The following is a 21,132-nucleotide window of genomic DNA, read 5'->3' as shown; positions in this document are numbered from 1 at the left end:
AACTGGATATGATGGACAGGGCCAAGTTATGCGTGTTCGAAATCACATGAGCTTTTGTTTACGATACTTCTGAACCATATGTTGGGTAGGGCACGATGGTTACATTTCTGACTCAATATCTACAATGTAACATTTTGATTCCAGAAAGCATGTCAGATTGCATGCAACTGCATCCAATTCGACAAGTCGAATGAGGCTGACAAATCGTTGGTCCAACAGAGATCACAATAGTTTACTAACTGCTGCAAGAGTGATGAAGTGATGAAGCTTTGAACTGGCTTTGAACCCAACAAATTACTGATGTATGTAGGTGCATTGCCGAACAGCCAGTGAATTGATTTTCAGAGTATCCATAATTATGATTAAATGCTGCAAGAATCTGGCACAAGAGGTGTATGGAAGTAGATTTGAATTCATACTCCTTGAAAAAGCTGACCATGGCCATGTGTTTGAAAGAAAGGCTTTATTTTATTAAAAACATTAAAAAGACATATTACATCATGTCCAACATGGGGGAAAAAACAGGTCTCTCTATTTAAGACATTACAAAAGTTTGGAAATGACCAAAAGAAAACTTAATCATGAATGTATTACTATATATATATATATATATATATATATATATATATATATATATATATATATATATATATATATATATATATATATAGATAGATAGATAGATAGATAGCGTGAAAAAGTTGATTTATTTCCATAATTCCATCAATAATGTTAAACTGTCATGGATTGTAGATTCATGGCCCAGTTTTTTAACTATTCCAATCATTCATTTTTTTTTCTTCTTTTTACATATTTTGGTCTTCCAGCTCAAAAAAATATTGGGGATATCCTTGATGCTTTGCTGTCAGCTGTTCTTGTTTGTTTACCTGGTGTCCCACACTTCACTCTTCAATATACCCTGTAGATTTCCATGCCACGTTTTGGCGCTAACTCACCAGTTTAATTCTAAATCATCAGAAATGAAACCCCATTGAAAATGAATGGGGTTTTATTTCTGGTGAGTTGGAATTAAACTGGTGAGTTAACACCAAAACATGGCATGGAAATCTACGGGGTATTTTGAAGAGTGAAGTGTGTGTCACCAGGTCAACAAACAAGAACAGCTGACAGCAAAGCATCAAGGATATATGGGCTTCCATAACTCCCATGCACAGTTTCTGCCATTGCCTTCAATGTTAAACGCATCATGGCATTCATTAAGACAGAGAGAGTCCTAACCAAGTATTGAACATTGCATGTTATGTAGAAAGTACCAAATTTCAACTGATTTGATGTGACCCGAATTTTGATGATGAAAATTGTGATTTTATTACAATATTCTAATGATGCGAATTCCCCAATTCATGGGTTTTTTGAGCTGGAAGGCCAAAATCTGTAAAAAGAAAAAAATGAATGATTGGAATAGTTAAACAACTGGGCCATGAATCTACAATCCATGACAGTTTAACATTATTGATGGAATTATGGAAATAAATCAACTTTTTCACGCTATTCTAATAAAGTGGTCTGGAGCTGTATGTATGTATGTATGCATGTATGTATGTATGTATGTATGTATGTATGTATGCATGTATGTATGTATGCATGTATACTTTATAACAATAATTGCTGTGAGAAGGCACTAGTGGTCTTACAAACTTAACTAAACAAAAGCTCCACAGATGAGCCATGTCATCTTGCAGAGATCAGTAGTCGTGACGATAAGTACATCAGCAGTGACATTCAGTCCCAGCATGTCAATGCAGAGTTTGGGAGGGTGCTGAGGATGAAGATGCCAAGACAGTGCTGTCGGTGTTCAGGAAGCTGGCTTTGGTAGCGTGGAGCAACTGCTCTTTTGATCATGACTTCGTGGAGCAGGACTATCACTGCTGCTGTGAAGAAGGGCATGAAGTCATTATGTACAAAAAACAATCATCAACAACAACCACCACACACACACACACACACACACACACACACACACACACACACACACACACACACACACACACACACACACACACACACACACACACACACACACACACACACCAGTTTGCAGGATAAGGCCCTCGATACGCTTGCTGCAGGATACGCGTGCGCAGGCACGTTTTCTGCATGAACTAAAAAGCTGCACAGTTCCATGCACAGTTTCATGAAAATGATGATGGCATTGACTCATTGAGTCTGTCCGAAATTACAAACATTTGTGCAATCATACTTCCCCGTTGTACTTTGATAGACGTGTGTGAATGTAGGAGCAGCAGTATTGTCTTTTTTGTTTTGTTTTCCTTACAGTCTGTTTCCAATTTCCTGACTGCAATGCTCTCTCTGCCTCCTAGATGATAACGCCCATACTGTGCGTGTTGGTCCACTGCCGTCAATCACATGCTGTGCCGTTTCAGGCTCGCGGCATATTGAGGGCCTAAATAAATATACCCTTTCTAAAAAGTAACATTTTGAACAACATTTCAATAAGCACACACATTATTTCCAAAATGTGCATAGACTCATTTTAACACATCATCTGTTGAGCTTTCAGAAAGTGAGATACACACATTAAAAATCTGCACCTAATTTTGGATCACACATCATGAGAAACAAAAAGTAATAGTTATGTAAACACCTCTACATACCTTTCAACTGGAATCTTTTGGACATTTTCGGACAGCTTACTTCTGCTCGAGCCTACACTTTTGGCATACTTCTCCGACTGGAATGGAGGAGCAGTGGCTGTTGCGGTGGGGGCCTGTCCCACCACAGGGCCTCTCCCAACCCTCTTGGATGTGGCAGCGCGTCTCTCAGCCTGGTCTCTTCCCGACATCTCAGAGGAGCTGAGCGTCCCAGAGTAAGAGGTCTGCGTCCTGCTGTGGTGGTTTTCAACAGCACTGCTGTGGGCAACTGGAACCACTTCTCCAACATGGCCATCTATGGAGCAGAGTTAAGTAGGAGAGTAGAATAGGAGGAGGAGGAGGAAGAGGAGATTCGAGTAGGGGTAGGGGGGTAGAGTAGAGCAGAGTAGAAGTAGAGTAAGGGTGGGAAAAGAGTGGTATATACAGCCGCGGCAAAAATTGAGAGACCACTTTGAAATTTTCAGTTTTTCTGATTTTGCTTTGGATAGGTATGGGTTTGAGTAAAACAAACACTGTTATTTGATTCTATAAACTACCAAAAACATTTCCTCTGAATTTCGAAAGAAAATATTGTCATTTAGGTCATTTATTTGCAGAAAATCTCAAATGGTCAAAATAACACATAAAATGGAATGGACCAAGCACAAGGCTTTGACCCTTGCCTACCCCTTTGCCTACCCCTTTGCCTACCCCTTTGCCTACCCCTTGCCTACAAAACCATCGCAGGAACGGCCCCAGCTTATCCGAAGGACCTACTAACGCCTTATGTTACTGGAAGAGAACTGCGCTCATCCAGCACAAGCCGTCTGGCTCTGCCATCCAGTTGCTCTAGGTACTCCCAGTCAAGACTGTTCTCCGTTGTTGTACCCAAGTGGTGGATCGGTCTCCCACTCCCAGTGGCAGCAAGACTAAGCACATCTCTTAGAGCCTTCAAGAAACAAGTAAAGACCTTCCTCTTTCGAGAAAACTAATGCTTGAGCTGGCCTAGCCCCATGGCAGACTATTGCCATGATGTTTAGTTTAGTGTGTGTGTGTGTGTGTGTGTGTGTGTGTGTGTGTGTGTGTGTGTGTGTGTGTGTTCTTTATTAATAATAAAAAAACTAACCCCTCTTTGCAACTGCACTTGTTGTTCTGTATATTTCCTGTGCACTTTGTATTTGCTTGTGATGTTGGCTGATTATGTAAGTCGCTTTGGTTATAAAGCGTCTGCCAAATGCAATGTCATGTAATGTAATGTAATAAAATGGAATGTTTCCAAATCCCAAAAAAGGCAAAGAAAACAAGGTGATATCAACTTAAAAACAATGTACAATAGTACTGTGTTAACTTGCGAAGAGTTCGGAAATGGAATAAATAATGTGAAGGAGTAATGGAACGCATACCAAAACGCAGGAAAGCTGTGACTACAAATCAGGCTTGTTCCTCCAAATATTGATTTCTGAACCCTTCCTAAGTTAATAAATTACGATTATGTTGCTTTAAAGTTAATATCATCTTGTTTTCTTCGCCTTTTTTTTTGAGATTAGGAAACATTGCATCTTATGTGTTATTTTGACCATTTTCTGCAAATAAATGATCTTAATGACAATATCTTATTTCAAGATTCGGAGGAAATGTTGTTGGTAGTTTGTAGAATGACAGAACAATGTTTGTTTTACTCAAACACATACCAATCCATAGCAAAATCAGAAAAGCTGAAAAAGTCGAAGTGGTCTCAATTTTTTCCGCGGCTGTATTTTCCCTACATTTTCAGATATCACTCAGATATACTGTGGGAAATGTAAAAAAAAAAAAAAAAACACCTGCGCAGGGCTGCCTAAAAGTGGCAGGATTCGACTCAATATTTAAAAATAAACCTGAAATTAAATGTTCAGTTGTCAGGCGACTTTTCAAAGCTTTAAACCAGACAGCGTTATAAATTTGCTGTTACCAGAATGGCAATGACCAAGCCGCAGTGCATTACTAGTCAGAGGTAGGATTACTGGAGAAGTGGCGATCTTATGCCATATAGAATATCATCGTGGCATGTGTATTGTGATGTGCATTAAAATCGTGAACCCTTTGCCAATACCCACCCCCAAGTGCATTAGCCAACATACCTGTGGATGCAGGAATGGTCTCACCAGTGCTTGTGCCCATGGACTTGGAGATGACCTTGAGCTTATGGGAGCTGGCCAGGTACTGTTTCTTCTTGTGATGGTCGCGGTTGTTGTGCCTCAGGAAGAACTCACAAGACTCCTGCAGAACTCTGCGGCTCTCGGTAATCGCACTATTGTTGAGGACAAAAAAACAAAGCAAAATGACAACATAATACCCTGAAATGAATCAGATATTATTCATATTTTAAAGAAAAACTGTGCATGTCTCCCTGAGAAATCTGCAACTGTCACTAATGGCCCTTCTATGAAGAACAAAGCGCTGGGCAAGTGGCAAGACAAAGTGAATCAGATAAATATAATATCAGTAAAGAGCAACTAATGGGATGGCAGGCAGTTCATGCCATGTGAAAAAGACAACTTTGCCCTGATGGACTTCTGAACTTCTCATGCCCAGAGTGACCAGAAAAGACCACTAAAAATCCCCTTGCATCATTTAGTGCAAATGTGTCTTCCTATATGAAAAATATACATATATAGATAAGGAAGGTTTATACGTACTCTTTCTTGTGAGTCCGTTTGAAGAAGAAGGCCCATTCAGAGCAGGTCTTCTTACTGCTCACCCAGAAGACAGCAGATATACCAACCACCAGGGTCATCAGGTATTTTATTAGAAATAAAGACAGGTCGGGCCAATCAAAATCTGCTGTCTACAGGGAAAAAAAAGGACACAAAATTAATTGTTATTAACAATATTGATGAGCAAATGTCCCATTTAATGTATTCAAAAACTGCTTTTTTCATGAGAGTAGTCACTACACTACTTGCCAGTCCTGAACATCTTGAGACTTTTTCATCCAAACCAACAGGCAATGCTACAATCACCATGTTATTAACTGAAAATACTGAAAATTGTGCATCATAAATACGTGCTTATTAACAACATCAAAGCCTACCTTAGGGGAACAGGGGATACTGAAGTCCTGACAGTGAGCATTAAGCGCTCAGTTTTTGTTGGTTTAATGCTATTTGTTGTTAAAAATAGAAACCATGTACCATCAAAATGTGGAATCAACACTGCAACAGTCTTGGTGATGTGTTACAGTGTTTACAATTTAAAAAATCCCAATATTATCACCAGTGTACTTGTAGTGTGGATGCCACACTTTGATGTGTTATGTTATTTATCTTCTTACCAACCTTTTAGTTCAAATGGTAAATGGACTGCAATTATATAGCGCTTTTCCACTCCTTCGAGCACTCAAAGCGCTTTACATTGTATGCCTCACATTCACCCATTCACACACCGGTGGCCGTGGCTGCCACGCAGGGTACCACCCTGCCACCAGGAGCAACTTGGGGTTAAGTATTTTGCTCAAGGACACAACGATGGAGTCAGGCCGAGCGGGGCTCGAACCTGCAACCTTAGAGTTGCCGAACGGCTCCTCAACCACCTGAGCTACCACCGCCCCATTTTCTGTTGTTGTTCTCAATCAAAGCTTACCTTATGGGAACAGGGGATACTGAAGTCCCGACAGTGAGCATTGATCCAGCTGTGCTCCCAGGCTTCGCGTCTGCCCTGCTCGAACAGATAGCAGCCCAGCAGGATGAGCAGCGGCAGCAGGTAAAGGCCGCTGAAGACGCCGATGCGGATCATGAACTTCTTCAACTTCTCTTGGTTCTGCTCGTCGTGCTGGATCACCTGCCGCAACATGGTTGATTTGTCACAAACAATGCCTTTGGAATTTGACAATAGTTATTTTTACACACTTTTTTCCCTGATCGTAGCACAGTTTGTACATGAATTTGATAGTCTGATGTCAATAGTGTGTTTATATGACAGGCTATTTGAACATACGTCATGGAACCCTGGCTGTAACAGAATAGTAGTGCTGTGCATATGTCTATACCAGAGCATGTGAACGAAGCGGAGCGAGAAGCGAGCAGGGGAGCGGAGCGGGAGAAATATGGTTAGAGCGCTGATTTATTTATTATTTATTTAAGCCTGGGCATGACAAAGCACAACGAGGTGGTCCAAACACCTGGAGGATGGAACAAAACCGAAACGTGAGCATTCCTCTTTTGCCAGTTCTAGATTAAACATTTTGGGGAAGCATTTCTCCAAAGACCTTTAGTTTTGACTTCTCAATAACCCAATAATTTCCTTGAACTATTTCTTTGGAGTTTGATTATTAAGTTAAAAAGAACACGTTGACAGGAGGCTGCCGTCGGATTTCCAACTGCCATCATTCTTTTTCAGTAGACGCCCTATAGACACATTATTGTTAAAATTTTGAACGAAAATATTAGTAAATAATTCCTACTTGATGTCAGTGAGATGGCCGTTCCTGCGCCATATGGTCCAGACCATGCAAACGAAAGAATAAAAATTGATCATGTGTTGTAGGCTTACTTTAACGGAATAAGTCTTCAGGTGTGCGCAAACTGTGAACTCAAGGCCGAAAATGCACAAACATAAAAAAATTACGTGGGGGTTGCGTCGTATGGTCCTTGCGATATCGCTCTGGAACATACAGAAGCCATGTGCTTGTAATTAGACTTTTTCCAGGACGACTGACCGAATTTTAAAGCCTACCATGTCCACTATGCGGTCTCGTGCCATTCCTTTGCGCGAGACAAGACGAAAGACCGCCTATATGCCTATGCGCGGGAGGCACTTCAAGAGGTGTGTGTGTGTGTGTGTGTGTGTGTGTGCTTGCAATGTAGTGAAGGTAATCGCGCTATTTCAAATGTGGCTCGCGAGGAGACCTCGGGCGCAGATGCATGAAGGCAAAGTTGGTTCGTGCCACTCTCAAGCAACTTTTGACGCGCGCAGTTGCTGAAGTCTAATCTAATCTACCTTGTAGCCTACCCACGCGGGTCTTAATTTCGATTCTCTTCCTCCAGCCAATGTTACTTCAACCAGTCAATAAAACACTATCAGTCAAAAAATATCAGTCAATCAGCAGTAGATGACTGAGCTGTAGTCTAGACTGTGCATATAATCTGTTGTAGCCTATGTTTCAATTTTACCCCGGAGTCACCGAGACAAGTATTGCATATTGTGTGATTAAAAGTGGGATAAACTTATCAGAAAACATCATAACTATGCTTAACAATACAGAGTGGGTTTAAAGTGATCGAGCCTGTATTTTTTTGGAAATGGATTATATTCTATTATCTCATTTGCAATGGTATGCGAAGTGACCTTTTTAATCTAGTCTAGTAAAATAAATTAATAATTAAATAGGAAAGGCGGGGCGAGGTGTTATGTTCACAGCTGGGAAACAGTGCGATGTAGGCCATTTTGGGCCCTGGCATAATTACATGAAGGAAAAGGGTCAGAAAATGTCTTCTTCTGAAAACTTGAGCGAGCGAGGAGCGATTTAGACGGAGCGGCAAGAAAATTAAGATGAGCGCAGAGCGTTTCATGAGCGGAGCTTCCTGGTGCAACTTTGAGCGGCCGAGCGAACGAGTGAACATCCACCTGAGCGGAGAGCGGGAATTGAGCCACTCTCAGCTCCGCTCACATACTCTGGTCTATACCGGCCTTTTAATCGGATTAGAATTTTAATTGACTCAGACATATTTATTTGGATTGGGGTGTTTATGTGCCAATTTCTATTCTGATAGAGTAGTTATTTTAGTCAGTAGTTTCTTAGTGGATTTATATAAAAAATAAAACATGTAAACATATCTAGTGTTTTTTCAGCATTTGTAAGTATGATTGGGTACTATGCAGTCATGCAACTGCTTCAAGATATCGTCTTTGTGTTTCAAGTAGCTACTGCACTATCTGTTGTGAGTATTACGAGAACAACGACTCTGAGAGTCAGATGTAGTGTGGAACATGTAACCACTGGGTCCACGCCAAGTGTGAAGGAGTAAGGCCAGATCCACACAAGAGCGTGACGGGACGGCAGCGAGAAGACGGCTGTCTTTCTGCCTAGTATCGGGCAGTGCGTTCTACCTGCCCCCCCCCAAACAACCAATGCTAGTTTGCTACTTTGTCATTCATTTCAATGGGATACCGCCGCCCGCTGCCGTCCAAATTCCGCTTAAGTTCTATTTTCCAAATGCAGCACGGCACGGACCTGTGTCCCCCACTGCTACCCCCCAACTACCTGCCGTGTTGGTGTGGAAGGGCAGATCCGTTTCCATGCATTTTCGCCACCAACGGTAAAAATAGTTCCCGTTCCGCACCGCTTTCCCACTCTGGTCTGAAATATGCCTAACAGGTGAAGTGAAGGCAGTTTTGATGTCAGATGATGCAGCGAATCACCTGCCGGACGTGGTTGAGGGACACGATGCCGGCGAGCAGGAACGCCAGGCCCGTCAGCACGCCGATACAGAGCGGAGCCAGAACAAACCAGCGCAGGGAGAGCAGGTCGTAGAGCCCTACGAAACAAACACCGCTGATGCCGTCCCCCTCCACTGATTACATCGTCCCAAGAAAACAAAAAAGAAAGAGAAAATTCACAATGCTGCACACTGCCGGTGAAAAGTTTTAGAAGAATAATAACATATTTTACTTGTAGCGCCTTTCATGGTACCCAAGGAAACTTAACAGTACAAAATGTTAAAATCGTAGTGTATTAAAAGAGCAGTTTAAAAATATATATATGATATTTTTTACATGATATTCACAACTTGAATCAACTTCACAAGACTGCACACTACTGCACTTTACCCCCTAGCACATTGCTTCGCTGACATTTGATTTGATGTTTTTAGTTTTATTTATCTGTTTGTTGCAGCATGGCACTCTGGAATGAATGCTTTCCACAAATAGCAGTCCAATGTCTTAAAAAGTAATTGAGGTTATTCATTTAAACATACAGTACAGTACCTGATGCTATCCAAAACAGCCCTAAAATGTATTCTGAAGATTGAAATCAATCCAAAGTAGGCACCTTTGTCCAGGGCCAGCAGGATGACTGTGAAGCTTCCTGGTAGGCCCCAGGCCACCGTGTGGAACCACACCGCCTTCTTCTCGATGGCCTCACAGCTCCACTTGGGGCCCGCAGCCAGGAACCACGTGATGGTCAGGATGACCCACCTAGGGATGTCAACAATTAATCAATTAGTCGACTTAAGTGGATTAGAAGGTTTGTTGATTACAAAAAAATGAATTGCAATTAATCGCCAACTCGACTGCCGAGAGACCCAGGTGAAATAGGCATGATGAAGTGGGTGTGAAGCAGTGTAAAGAGTAGGAACATTTCAATGACCTTTGGATTAAAGAATATAAATAGAAATGATGACAGAAAATAAATGTTATCTTATTTTTATTGTAGTCCCATAATGATCGCCGTACCACCAGTGGCACGCTGTAACTAATAGTCATTGAAAGGTTAATAACCATAGTACTACTCCACTATGACATAACAGAGGGGGCCTTAAGTAATGCACTATAAGTCGGTCATTCAATACAGCAAATTTAATGTAGAGTAAACTGGTCCCCTCTTCAGTGACACTGAAGAAGACGCACACGGCGTCGAAATGTCAGTCATTATGTTTGCACCACAATAAATTACTAAAAAGTATCTGAGTGCTCCAGTCATCCCTGGCCTAGTCTTTCCGAAGTGGACCAGTTTACTCTACATTGTATACCGTCCTGGACTGGACGCACCAAGAAGGTTAGAGTGCAAGTGACTTCCCTTTTAACAGCAAATTTAATGTTTAGATTTGATTTTTTTTTTAAACGGGGGTAAAAAAAACGCCACTTATCAATGAATAATAAGTCGATCGATAAAGTCAATCAACTAACAATTGTGGATTAATCGATAATCTGCATCCCTAGACTCACCACACCATCCCAGCCGTGGAGAAGAAGTAGAGGAGCATGAACAGCAAGGTGCACGCTTTGTTTTCCTGAGCGCCGAGGACCACCGTTGCGACGCCTCCGGGGTGGACAGGCTGCTTGCAGGCAGCCTTGTTGCCCAAGAGGAAACCCACGAAGTAGATGAGGGACACGAAGCTGTAGCACACGGCGTAAAAGATGATCGGCCGCTCCGGATAACGGAAGCGCTTCACGTCGATAAGGAAAGTGAGGAACGTGAAAAGCGTGGCACACAAGCACACGATGGAGCAGATGCCAATGAATGTCTTGGCAAAGTGGATCTCGTGCGGTTTCAAGTACATGTTTTCACACGGCGGGGCGCAATCTTGGGCGCCCAGAAACGAGGAGCCCTGGCCTGGCTGAGTCTTGAGCTGTAACGGGCACCAGAAACCAAGGTCGCGCTTCTTGGCTGGTGGGGAGCTCTTGGGTGTGGTTGCATGCTTTGTAGGCGGCACTATAGCCCCATCGGGTGAGCTTTGGCAGTAATGCAACCTAAGGAAATGAGAAAAAAAGAAATGAGGGAAATAAGTTATAAGAAAAGGGAAATAAGTCATTAGTCACATCACACTAATGGGCAATAAACCAAAAAAATTAACCAAGTGTACATATTTGTCAGTACTATACAGAAAGGTTAAGATTTTCTGCTGCAGCGAGTTGAAATATTTTGTCATCAGAACTTCACCCGCATACAAAGGAGCATGTGTTCATTATACAGGTTTTAGACAAAGTAATGGAAGTGCATTTTACAGAAAATGTTGAACGGATGTGATAAAAATTTGTCCTGGTAGCACACCCTATGAGGAGTGCCGTACATTCAACCAGTATGAAAATCATATTTAGGAAAACAATACAAGAAAAGTCAAGAAACGCAAAAGAATAGTAAAAGAATGGTTTTGAAACATGACAAAATACATTTCTTTTACAGAAAATACATTGATGGAGAAATAATTTTTTTGTATTGTATTTCTGTAATATGGCCAGTTGTACTTACAGCTCACACTGCAACTCAGGCGGCCAGCTCAGCCCAAAGACCTGCATGTCGGCTTTACAATCAGAGTGGACTCTTTCGCACAGCTCCCGACAGGGTGATATCGTGCGGGCAGGCTCAATGCACTCTGGAACAAACGCTTGACACAGGAAGAGATGGGCGTCTGGGGAGCACTTAAGGTTGGCCAGGGGCATGAAGTGCTGTGGGAGGAAATACTAACAGTTAATTTGTGATTGCTGTGGTGCAGGGTGCTAATGGGCCACACCACCACATATACATGGAACCCAAAAACAAATGTAAAAAAATAAAACATTTCTTGGCATTATGGCATTTTTATGGTGATCCCCCGGATTAATGAGGGAAAGAGACTTAATTCATCTCCAAGGGAAAATTGAATGCCACCTGGCCATCCACACAACACATAACAGCAGGACAAGAAAACCACATAAATAAAAACATAATGAAACAGTTCACACAAATCAAGGCACACAAATCACAGCAACCATATAAAATCATCATCACAACATTAAACTAGACTGCCTGTGCAGTCGCCTTTGACTGCTTAAGGTAAGTTATATCCGCTTCCAGTCCCCCAACATTCCTACCACTCCCGTCAACCTTTTCATAAGCGCATATGATAAATACAAAATATAAAGTATATCCGCTTCCATTCCCCCAACATTCCTACCACTCCCGTCCACCTTTACATAAACGTACACTCACCGGGCACTACATTAGGAACACCTGTTACAACTGCACATTGAGGCAAATTTCTGATCAGGCAATCACATGGTGGCCACTCAATACATTTGTGGTAAGGAAACAAAGAAAGTTGGCGTCTGCGCCTTGAACTTAGGATCGCTTGTTGCTTGGTGCGACTGCTCACCAAAAATAGTGATACTAGAACAGTCAAAAAGATGAGGCGCACACAAGGCTTGCAGGTTCAAAAAGTGTATTGTGTCCGACAAATTAACAAAAGAAGTCAACGGAAAATATCTGGAGCTACAAACGTTTCGGATCTAGTCCATTATCAATGTCTCCAGTAGGAAGCGCGTGGCGCGCTTTCCGGTCTTAAATAGTGTGACGTGTGAGGTGAGGTGCTCCCCCAAGGTGAAACCCCGTCAGCATCCAACCTGGATAATTCAAAATAAATAATCAGATGAACAAATAAGTAAAAACACATTCAAGTGATAACGGGATGTAGATCTAATATTATATAACATGCAGGTTATATAGGCTACAGAGACTTAAAAATACTCAGTGGTTAGGTTAATTCATAGAAAACATGATAAGACAAGCTCTTCATTCATCCCTAATGGGTAAACAGTTTTCAAAGTAAAAATCCAGAAACATTCCCTCTGCAGTAATCTTTTTTCTAAATCCCCTCCCCTGCGTGTCGGTGTGATCTGTTCAATGACAGTGTATGCCAGTGATGACACAGGATGGCCCGCTTCGTGGAAGTGCCGTGCCACTGGTGACTTTTCATCCTTGCGCCTAATCAGTCCCACCAGGAAATCGCGGGCATTTTCTCAAAAAATCGCGGTCGGAATTGCCAGATGGTGCACGAGGATTTCCAGAAAATCGCGATAAAAGTTGCGGAGCTTCTTACTGTGTTTTTGCGATTTTGTTGCGGCATGAAGTGAAAGGTGCGATTTTTGTTGCGATTTTTAATGTGCTTCCCCACGCTTGAAAGTAAAGGACACTGCCACATTCCAGTCCTCTGGTGTTTTTATATTATTTCCATTTTTATATTATAATTTTGGTTCTTAGGCAAAGCAGGGAAGCTGCCTGGGCGAGTTTTTAGCCAGAATGTCGTCGTGAAAAGTTCCATCTCTTTCATGCTGCCATTACGACACCCTTCATTACAATGCTGTTTATGGCCGTTTGACTCTGTTTTAAATGTCATCACCGTTTCAAATTATAAGCATACAAACTTCGTATCATGTCGATATCCATTCCTGACTTTAAAAAAAAGTGGATACATAATTAACTATAAGTAGGCGGGCGGAATTGGGCATGTCCACCCAAGGCTGCGCGACAGGAACTGACTGAAATCCTGGTTAATGTGAGTCGTCTGCTACACATAGCCTGCCTGTGTCGGCGTTTAATTTTCAAGCTTGTCAAAAGCAACACAAATAAAAGCAGAGAGAGGGGTCGCTTTCGAAAGAAGGCATAGCCTAGGTTTTTTTTTTGGTTCTCCCGCGCCGTCCGGCTGATGATCATCATTCAATGTAACGAGGATGGAGTTCACAGATTTCCTTTTGTGAAGGGTGCTTGCTGAATAATGCTCAGAAATTATATTAATTTTGGTGCTCTTGTGAATATAAAAGACGACGACATTGTTATCTATAAAACACCACATCGCCTGCAGAACGGAGGTCTCAGCTGTCAACGATGCTCATATGGGCTACACGTTTTGGCCGGTGATGAAAACAGTTATAAAGCCCTGCATGCACTTTCACTGGGACTTCTGGCGAGTCCATCGTTCTCTGGAATGTTTAACTTGACCCTCTGTAGCCTACTTGGAGATCCACCACCATTTTTCAGCAGAGGTAAAAGTGAAAGTGATGCAATGCTGCGCATGCCATTGAGTCCCAAACTGTTAGGCTTGACTTCTCAAAGGGCATGAAACGGTTTTGCAAATGCAATGCCCTTTGTTGTGTTCACTGATATATTGGTAAAAAATAGCCCACAACAAAACAGAATCGTTCCTCGACAGCACAGCAGCCAGCGTGAGTCAAGTGATTATAAGCATAACGTGATTGGGGACAACGACGGTGGGGACGAGAGCGCAAGCAATTGCTGCTTATGACAAGTTCATTTACATAGGCTATTCACAAATATTTTCAGTTTTGTTCAGTTTCATATTAGGCCTACTGGTCTTTTGTAACGTTAAGTAGGCCTAGGCCTATTTAAAATGAGCTAATATTATTTACTGACTGATTGCAGTCATTTTTGTCGGACATTTTGTCCGGCCACATTTTATTTTGCCGGTCATTCATGCATGCAAACGGCCAATGTCCGGCCACAGCCGGCTAACGTGAACCCTGATCCAGCCATAGCCCAATTTGCGCGAAAGAGATTACTATATCGGCCAGGCACGCACGCAGCATTCACAATGAAGGATGGAAATTACTGCTTTGTTGTGGACAAGGCATTTGCGCATCTCAATTCGGAGGGAAAATGTTGCCTTCTGTATGCGCACAAGTCAAACACCAAAGTGGCCCAGCAGGTGGACCGCTTTAGAAAAAAAGAAAACACATCTTGTTGTAGGAGCCCTATACTTGGCGTAATGTAGCCTAGATGACTGTCATGAAGTGTTAATTAGGCTATATATTTATGTAGGTGTGACGGAGGTCATCTTGCACCTGTTCACCCCCCTCGGGGATCGAACGTGCGACCTCGTCAACTACAACGGTTCGGCAATGGGAGACACAGTACGATACCGCTGGGCCAAGAGACTAGTCTCTCGGCCCAACGGCACGAGACTGTATGAGGCTATCGGAGGGAGGTTTACCAACGTTCCAAGCCAACTCTGTGCTAGTTAGCCTCCGTTACACTCTCCCCCTTAAACCTCACTCCCATCCGGGTCACGGCACCACTGTGACGGAGGTCATCTTGCACCTGTTCACCCCCCTCGGGGATCGAACGTGCGACCTCGTCAACTACAACGGTTCGGCAATGGGAGACACAGTACGATACCGCTGGGCCAAGAGACTATCTCTCGCCCAACGGCACAAGACTGTATGAGGCTATCGGAGGGAGGTTTACCAACGTTCCACGCCAACTCTGTGCTAGTTAGCCTCCGTTACATAGGCCTACCACATTTTAAAAATGTAGGCCTATTGGTTATGCTTATGCCAGACTAGTAGTCATAAATTTTCCCCTCCTGTGACCATGCGAGCAGACGCGCAATGAGAACATGGCGTTTCCTACATTCGTATTTATTAGTTTTTTCCCCCTCACCGACAACTTTGTACATGCATAGTAAAGTGCTGGGACTGATTGCTAGGTTACTTTTTTATTGTATTTTTTATTGTATTATCCTTTTTGAACGGAAGTTTGTCGACGTCAGTGAAGTCGCAACATGGATTGGTTCAAAGTGTTCAAAGTTGCGGGAAATCGCGGTGATTGGTTTAAGTTGCGCTCTCGCGCAGAATTCGCGGGAATTCATTGAAGTTGCGAAAAACGACGCGATCGCAACATCGCGATTTCCTGGGGGGACTGCCTAATGGCGCTGTTGTGTTCAATGATGCGCGTCTTTACTGCTCTGTTTGTTTTTCCAATATATTGTTTCTTGCATGGGCATGTTATCAAATAAACAACATTTCGGGTGGAGCAAGTGGTGAATTGGTGGAGTTTGTGTGTCTTGTTGGTGACGGGACTGCAGATTGTGTTGCTCTTGGTTGAGTTGTTGCGACAAGCGGCGCATGTCCGACATGGGTGGAAACCGGTGGCTCTGCTTAGGCGTTCAACACCACTGCGTATACTGAAGTTATCAGCCTTGACCAAAAAATCTCTAATGTTCTTGGCCCTGTGGTGGGCAAAAAGAGGTAGCTCTCGGGGAAGAGGGCGCGGCATGTGTCGTCACTGCTCAGGACGTGCCAATGCTTTTTGACAGCTTCTTTTATCTGCGTACTGTGTTTGCTATATGTTGTAGTGCAGATAACAGAGGAGCGCTTCTCTCTTTTTGGGGGCGTCGAGGTACGGTGGACTTTTTCCAAGGCCTCGTTGAGACAGGTGTTGTCATAACCTCTCAGGCTGAATTGCTTATACATTCTGGTGACTTCCCTGTTGAAATCAGATGCATTAGTACATATACGCTTGGCTCTAAGGAATTGGGTGTAGGGCAAGCCACGTTTCAAAGCAGGTGGATGCGCGCTGGTAGCATGTAAGATGCTGTTCTTGTCTGTCGGCTTCGTATAAAGCGTAGTCCGTAGGCTGCATTCTTCAAGATGTACCACAGTGTCCAGGAACGATACAGATTTTTCATCAATGACCACATTGAATTTGATTGAGTCCACCATGCTATTTAGATAGTTCACAAAAGTCTGAAAGGTTTCAACCGAGCCCTTAAACAGGCAAAAAATGTCGTCCACATATCTTTTCCACAGGATCACATTATCAGAAAAAGGATTGTTATTCCAGACATATCTCTCCTCCAAGTAGCCCATGAAAAGGCACGCGTAATCAGGGGAGAATCTCGAACCCATTGCTGCCCCTTGTGTTTGCAAATAGTACTGGTTCTCAAAAAGAAAAAAGTTCTTGTGTAGAAGGAGGTAAACAACATCTGTCAAAAACTGCGTAGGGGGGGTTTTGTCAGTTCGTTCGTTGAGGAAGTGTTCGATGGCAACAATGCCCTTATCATGTGGTATGTTCGTATAGAGCGATACTACATCCATGGTAGCCAAGAAGATGTCTTGAGTTTCACAATCAATCTGGACATTGGATAGCTGTTCAATGAAGTCATTAGTATCACGTAAGTATGAGGGGAGTTGTACCACAAGAGGTCTCAAAATTCGGTCAACATACAATGATAGCGGCTCCATAAGGCTGTCATTGCACGCAACAATTGGACGCCCTGGAGGCTTCACCAATGTCTTATGTACCTTTGGTAGGATGTATATCACAGGAGTGACAGGGTGATTAGTAGTGAGGAACTTCATTTCAGTTTGGCTGATGTGGCCCTTTTCAAGGGCGTCGTTCAGAAAAATGTCAATCTCTCTCTTAAAGTCGGGGGTTGGGTTTTTGGCTAATTTGACATAACATCTGTCGTTGGAGAGCTGTGATATGATTTCAGTTCTATATTCGTCCTTATTTAATAAGACGATTCCACCGCCTTTATCCGCAGCCTTCCATACCACTTCTTGTTTTTTGCCCCTCATACTTACGTGATACGAATGACTTTATTGAACAGCTATCCAATGTCCACATTGATTGTGAAACTCAAGACATCTTCTTGGCTACCATGGATGTAGTATCGCTCTATACGAACATACCACATGATAAGGGCATTGTTGCCATCGAACACTTCCTCAACGAACGAACTGAAAAAAAAACCCCCTACGCAGTTTTTGACAGATGTTGTTTACCTCCTTCTACACAAGAACTTTTTTCTTTTTGAGAACCAGTACTATTTGCAAACACAAGGGGCAGCAATGGGTTCGAGATTCTCCCCTGATTACGCGTGCCTTTTCATGGGCTACTTGGAGGAGAGATATGTCTGGAATAACAATCCTTTTTCTGATAATGTGATCCTGTGGAAAAGATATGTGGACGACATTTTTTGCCTGTTTAAGGGCTCGGTTGAAACCTTTCAGACTTTTGTGAACTATCTAAATAGCATGGTGGACTCAATCAAATTCAATGTGGTCATTGATGAAAAATCTGTATCGTTCCTGGACACTGTGGTACATCTTGAAGAATGCAGCCTACGGACTACGCTTTATACGAAGCCGACAGACAAGAACAGCATCTTACATGCTACCAGCGCGCATCCACCTGCTTTGAAACGTGGCTTGCCCTACACCCAATTCCTTAGAGCCAAGCGTATATGTACTAATGCATCTGATTTCAACAGGGAAGTCACCAGAATGTATAAGCAATTCAGCCTGAGAGGTTATGACAACACCTGTCTCAACGAGGCCTTGGAAAAAGTCCACCGTACCTCGACGCCCCCGAAAAGAGAGAAGCGCACCTCTGTTGTCTGCACTACAACATATAGCAAACACAGCACGCAGATAAAAGAAGCTGTCAAAAAGCATTGGCACGTCCTGAGCAGTGACGACACATGCCGCGCCCTCTTCCCAGAGCTACCCCTTTTTGCCCACCACAGGGCCAAGAACATTAGAGATTTTTTGGTCAAGGCTGATAACTTCAGTATACGCAGTGGTGTTGAACGCCTAAGCAGAGCCACCGGTTTCCACCCATGTCGGACATGCGCCGCTTGTCGCAACAACTCAACCAAGAGCAACACAATCTGCAGTCCCGTCACCAACAAGACACACAAACTCCACCAATTCACCACTTGCTCCACCCGAAATGTTGTTTATTTGATAACATGCCCATGCAAAAAACAATATGTTGGAAAAACAAACAGAGCAGTAAAGACGCGCATCATTGAACACAACAGCGCCATTAGGCGCAAGGATGAAAAGTCACCAGTGGCACGGCACTTCCACGAAGCGGGCCATCCTGTGTCATCACTGGCATACACTGTCATTGAACAGATCACACCGACACGCAGGGGAGGGGATTTAGAAAAAAGATTACTGCAGAGGGAATGTTTCTGGATTTTTACTTTGAAAACTGTTTACCCATTAGGGATGAATGAAGAGCTTGTCTTATCATGTTTTCTATGAATTAACCTAACCACTGATTATTTTTAAGTCTCTGTAGCCTATATAACCTGCATGTTATATAATATTAGATCTACATCCCGTTATCACTTGAATGTGTTTTTACTTATTTGTTCATCTGATTATTTATTTTGAATTATCCAGGTTGGATGCTGACGGGGTTTCACCTTGGGGGAGCACCTCACCTCACACGTCACACTATTTAAGACCGGAAAGCGCGCCACGCGCTTCCTACTGGAGACATTGATAATGGACTAGATCCGAAACGTTTGTAGCTCCAGATATTTTCCGTTGACTTCTTTTGTTAATTTGTCGGACACAATACACTTTTTGAACCTGCAAGCCTTGTGTGCGCCTCATCTTTTTGACTGTTCTAGTAACTCAATACATTTGAGCATGTAGACATGGTCGAGATGATCTGATGCAGTTCAAACCAAGCATCATAATGTGGAAGAAAGGTTATTTAAATGACTTTGAACATGACATGGCTGTCAAGCCGAAATGACTGGGATTTTCACAAAACCATCTCTAGGGTTTACATAGAATGGTACGAAAAAGAAAAAAATGCAGTAAAAAGCGATTCTGTGGGCAAAAATGCCTTGTTGATGGCAGCGGTCAGAGGAAAATGGCCAGACTGGTTTGAGCTGATATAAAGGCAACATTTACGTAAAATGATCACTCATTACAACCAAGGTATGCATAAGAGAATCCCTGATTACACAGCACATCAAATCTTGAGGCAAATAGGCTATAGCAGCAGAAAACCACATTTGGTGCCACTCTTGTCAGCTAAGAACAGGAAAATGAGGCAACGATTGGGACAGGCTCACCATAAACGAGACTAGAAGATTGGAAAAATGGTGCCTGGTCTGATGAGTCTTGATGCAACACTCAGGTGGAATGGTCAGAATTTGGCGTCAACAACATGAAAACATGGGTCGACCCTGCCTTACATCAACATTTCAGGCTGGGGATATAATGGCATAAGGATATTTTCTTAGCACAATTTGGGCCAATTAGTACCAATTTATCTCTGTTGGAATGCCACAGCCTATCCGAGTCTTGTTGCAGGCAGTTCAGGCAGTTCTGAAGGCAAAAGGGGGTCCAACTCAGCATTAGAGAGGTGTTCCTATTGAAGTGGCCGGTGAGTGTATATGATAAATACAAAATATAAAAGAAATATATTGAATATCTATACATAGATCAATGACGTGCATAGGCTTAAAACCAAATGACTATTGTGAAAATGAAGCAAAAAATGGGGCAAATGGTAACACTACAAATGTTACCCTTGGCTCGGTTCTCTCGCACTGGAACATCCTGTCCATTCCGGTGTGGCTATCTAACTACAGCTAATGTATACTACATGGATGTGGGGCTAAATTTATAACTTATCTTAACTACACTACCATCACAACAACCAGCACATTAATAACAGAAACTATGGCATTATTAGACAGAGTATTTAGCTGGCACTGAACCCCATGCCAAGTTTCACAGCAGTGGTGTTGCCAGTGTGTCCTAGCTGTGCTTAAACATACACTCTATTTCATGTCCATTCATCAAATGGTTCAGTTGTTGCTGATATAGGAATTGTTACGTTTATTAGATCACATGTAAACAAAATAGATAACACATTTTTTGCAATTGTAACTTCGATTTTGGCCATAGGGCTGCTATCTTGAAAGAAACAGTGATACATACTATACAGTTGAGGACGATATTATTAGCCCCCCTCCTGAAATTAGACATATCTCTTCATTGATCATTGAGAATGATCATTATTAGTAAATGTATGTTATTCTGGAAACGAATACACCATGGAGATAGTATCCAATAAGTTAAATTTGGACTTTTCCATTTTCACAATGAGTTTAAACAAAAAAGTGTAAAAATGGCAAGGACAAAATTATTAGCCCCCTTATCATTAATAGTCAATACAGTGCCATTTATGAACAAAAATTGACATCAGGCGCTTTGATTAGTTGTTAACTATGTTGGCACATGTCCTACCAGGGATTTTGGCCCATTTTTTTCATTGCAAATAGTTAAGCTGGTCCAAATTGCATGGATGTTGAAGATGGACATTCATTTTCAGCACTCTTCAAATACTATCTAAAGGATTGAGGTCTAAACCACTCCATGACCATGGTTTTAGTATCCTTGAAGAACATTTGAACTATTTTGGATGCAAGTTTTGGGTTATGATCTTAAC

General features: G+C 42.5%; 1 protein-coding gene across 2 annotated transcripts in view; it reads right to left on the bottom strand.

The window, feature by feature from the left end:
- Window positions 1-981: 981 nt before the first annotated feature.
- Window positions 982-21,132, bottom strand: part of fzd6 (frizzled class receptor 6) — a 31,109-nt gene continuing 10,958 nt past the window's right edge. Inside the window, exons 3-11 of one of the 2 annotated variants that reach the window (XM_063199816.1) lie at window positions 11,563-11,759; window positions 10,539-11,063; window positions 9,643-9,788; window positions 9,012-9,163; window positions 6,234-6,431; window positions 5,291-5,439; window positions 4,733-4,902; window positions 2,637-2,928; window positions 982-1,892 (exon numbers count right to left, since the gene is read on the bottom strand). In XM_063199816.1, coding sequence (XP_063055886.1) covers window positions 1,817-1,892; window positions 2,637-2,928; window positions 4,733-4,902; window positions 5,291-5,439; window positions 6,234-6,431; window positions 9,012-9,163; window positions 9,643-9,788; window positions 10,539-11,063; window positions 11,563-11,759 — 1,905 coding nt within the window. In that variant the 3' untranslated portion in view covers window positions 982-1,816. The remainder of the gene's footprint in view (window positions 1,893-2,636; window positions 2,929-4,732; window positions 4,903-5,290; window positions 5,440-6,233; window positions 6,432-9,011; window positions 9,164-9,642; window positions 9,789-10,538; window positions 11,064-11,562; window positions 11,760-21,132) is intronic. The other variant, XM_063199817.1, reaches the window with a different exon arrangement.

The sequence above is a fragment of the Engraulis encrasicolus genome, chromosome 5, assembly GCF_034702125.1.
Source record: "Engraulis encrasicolus isolate BLACKSEA-1 chromosome 5, IST_EnEncr_1.0, whole genome shotgun sequence".
NCBI lineage: Eukaryota > Metazoa > Chordata > Actinopteri > Clupeiformes > Engraulidae > Engraulis > Engraulis encrasicolus.
This window is presented reverse-complemented; position numbering and strand designations above follow the sequence as displayed.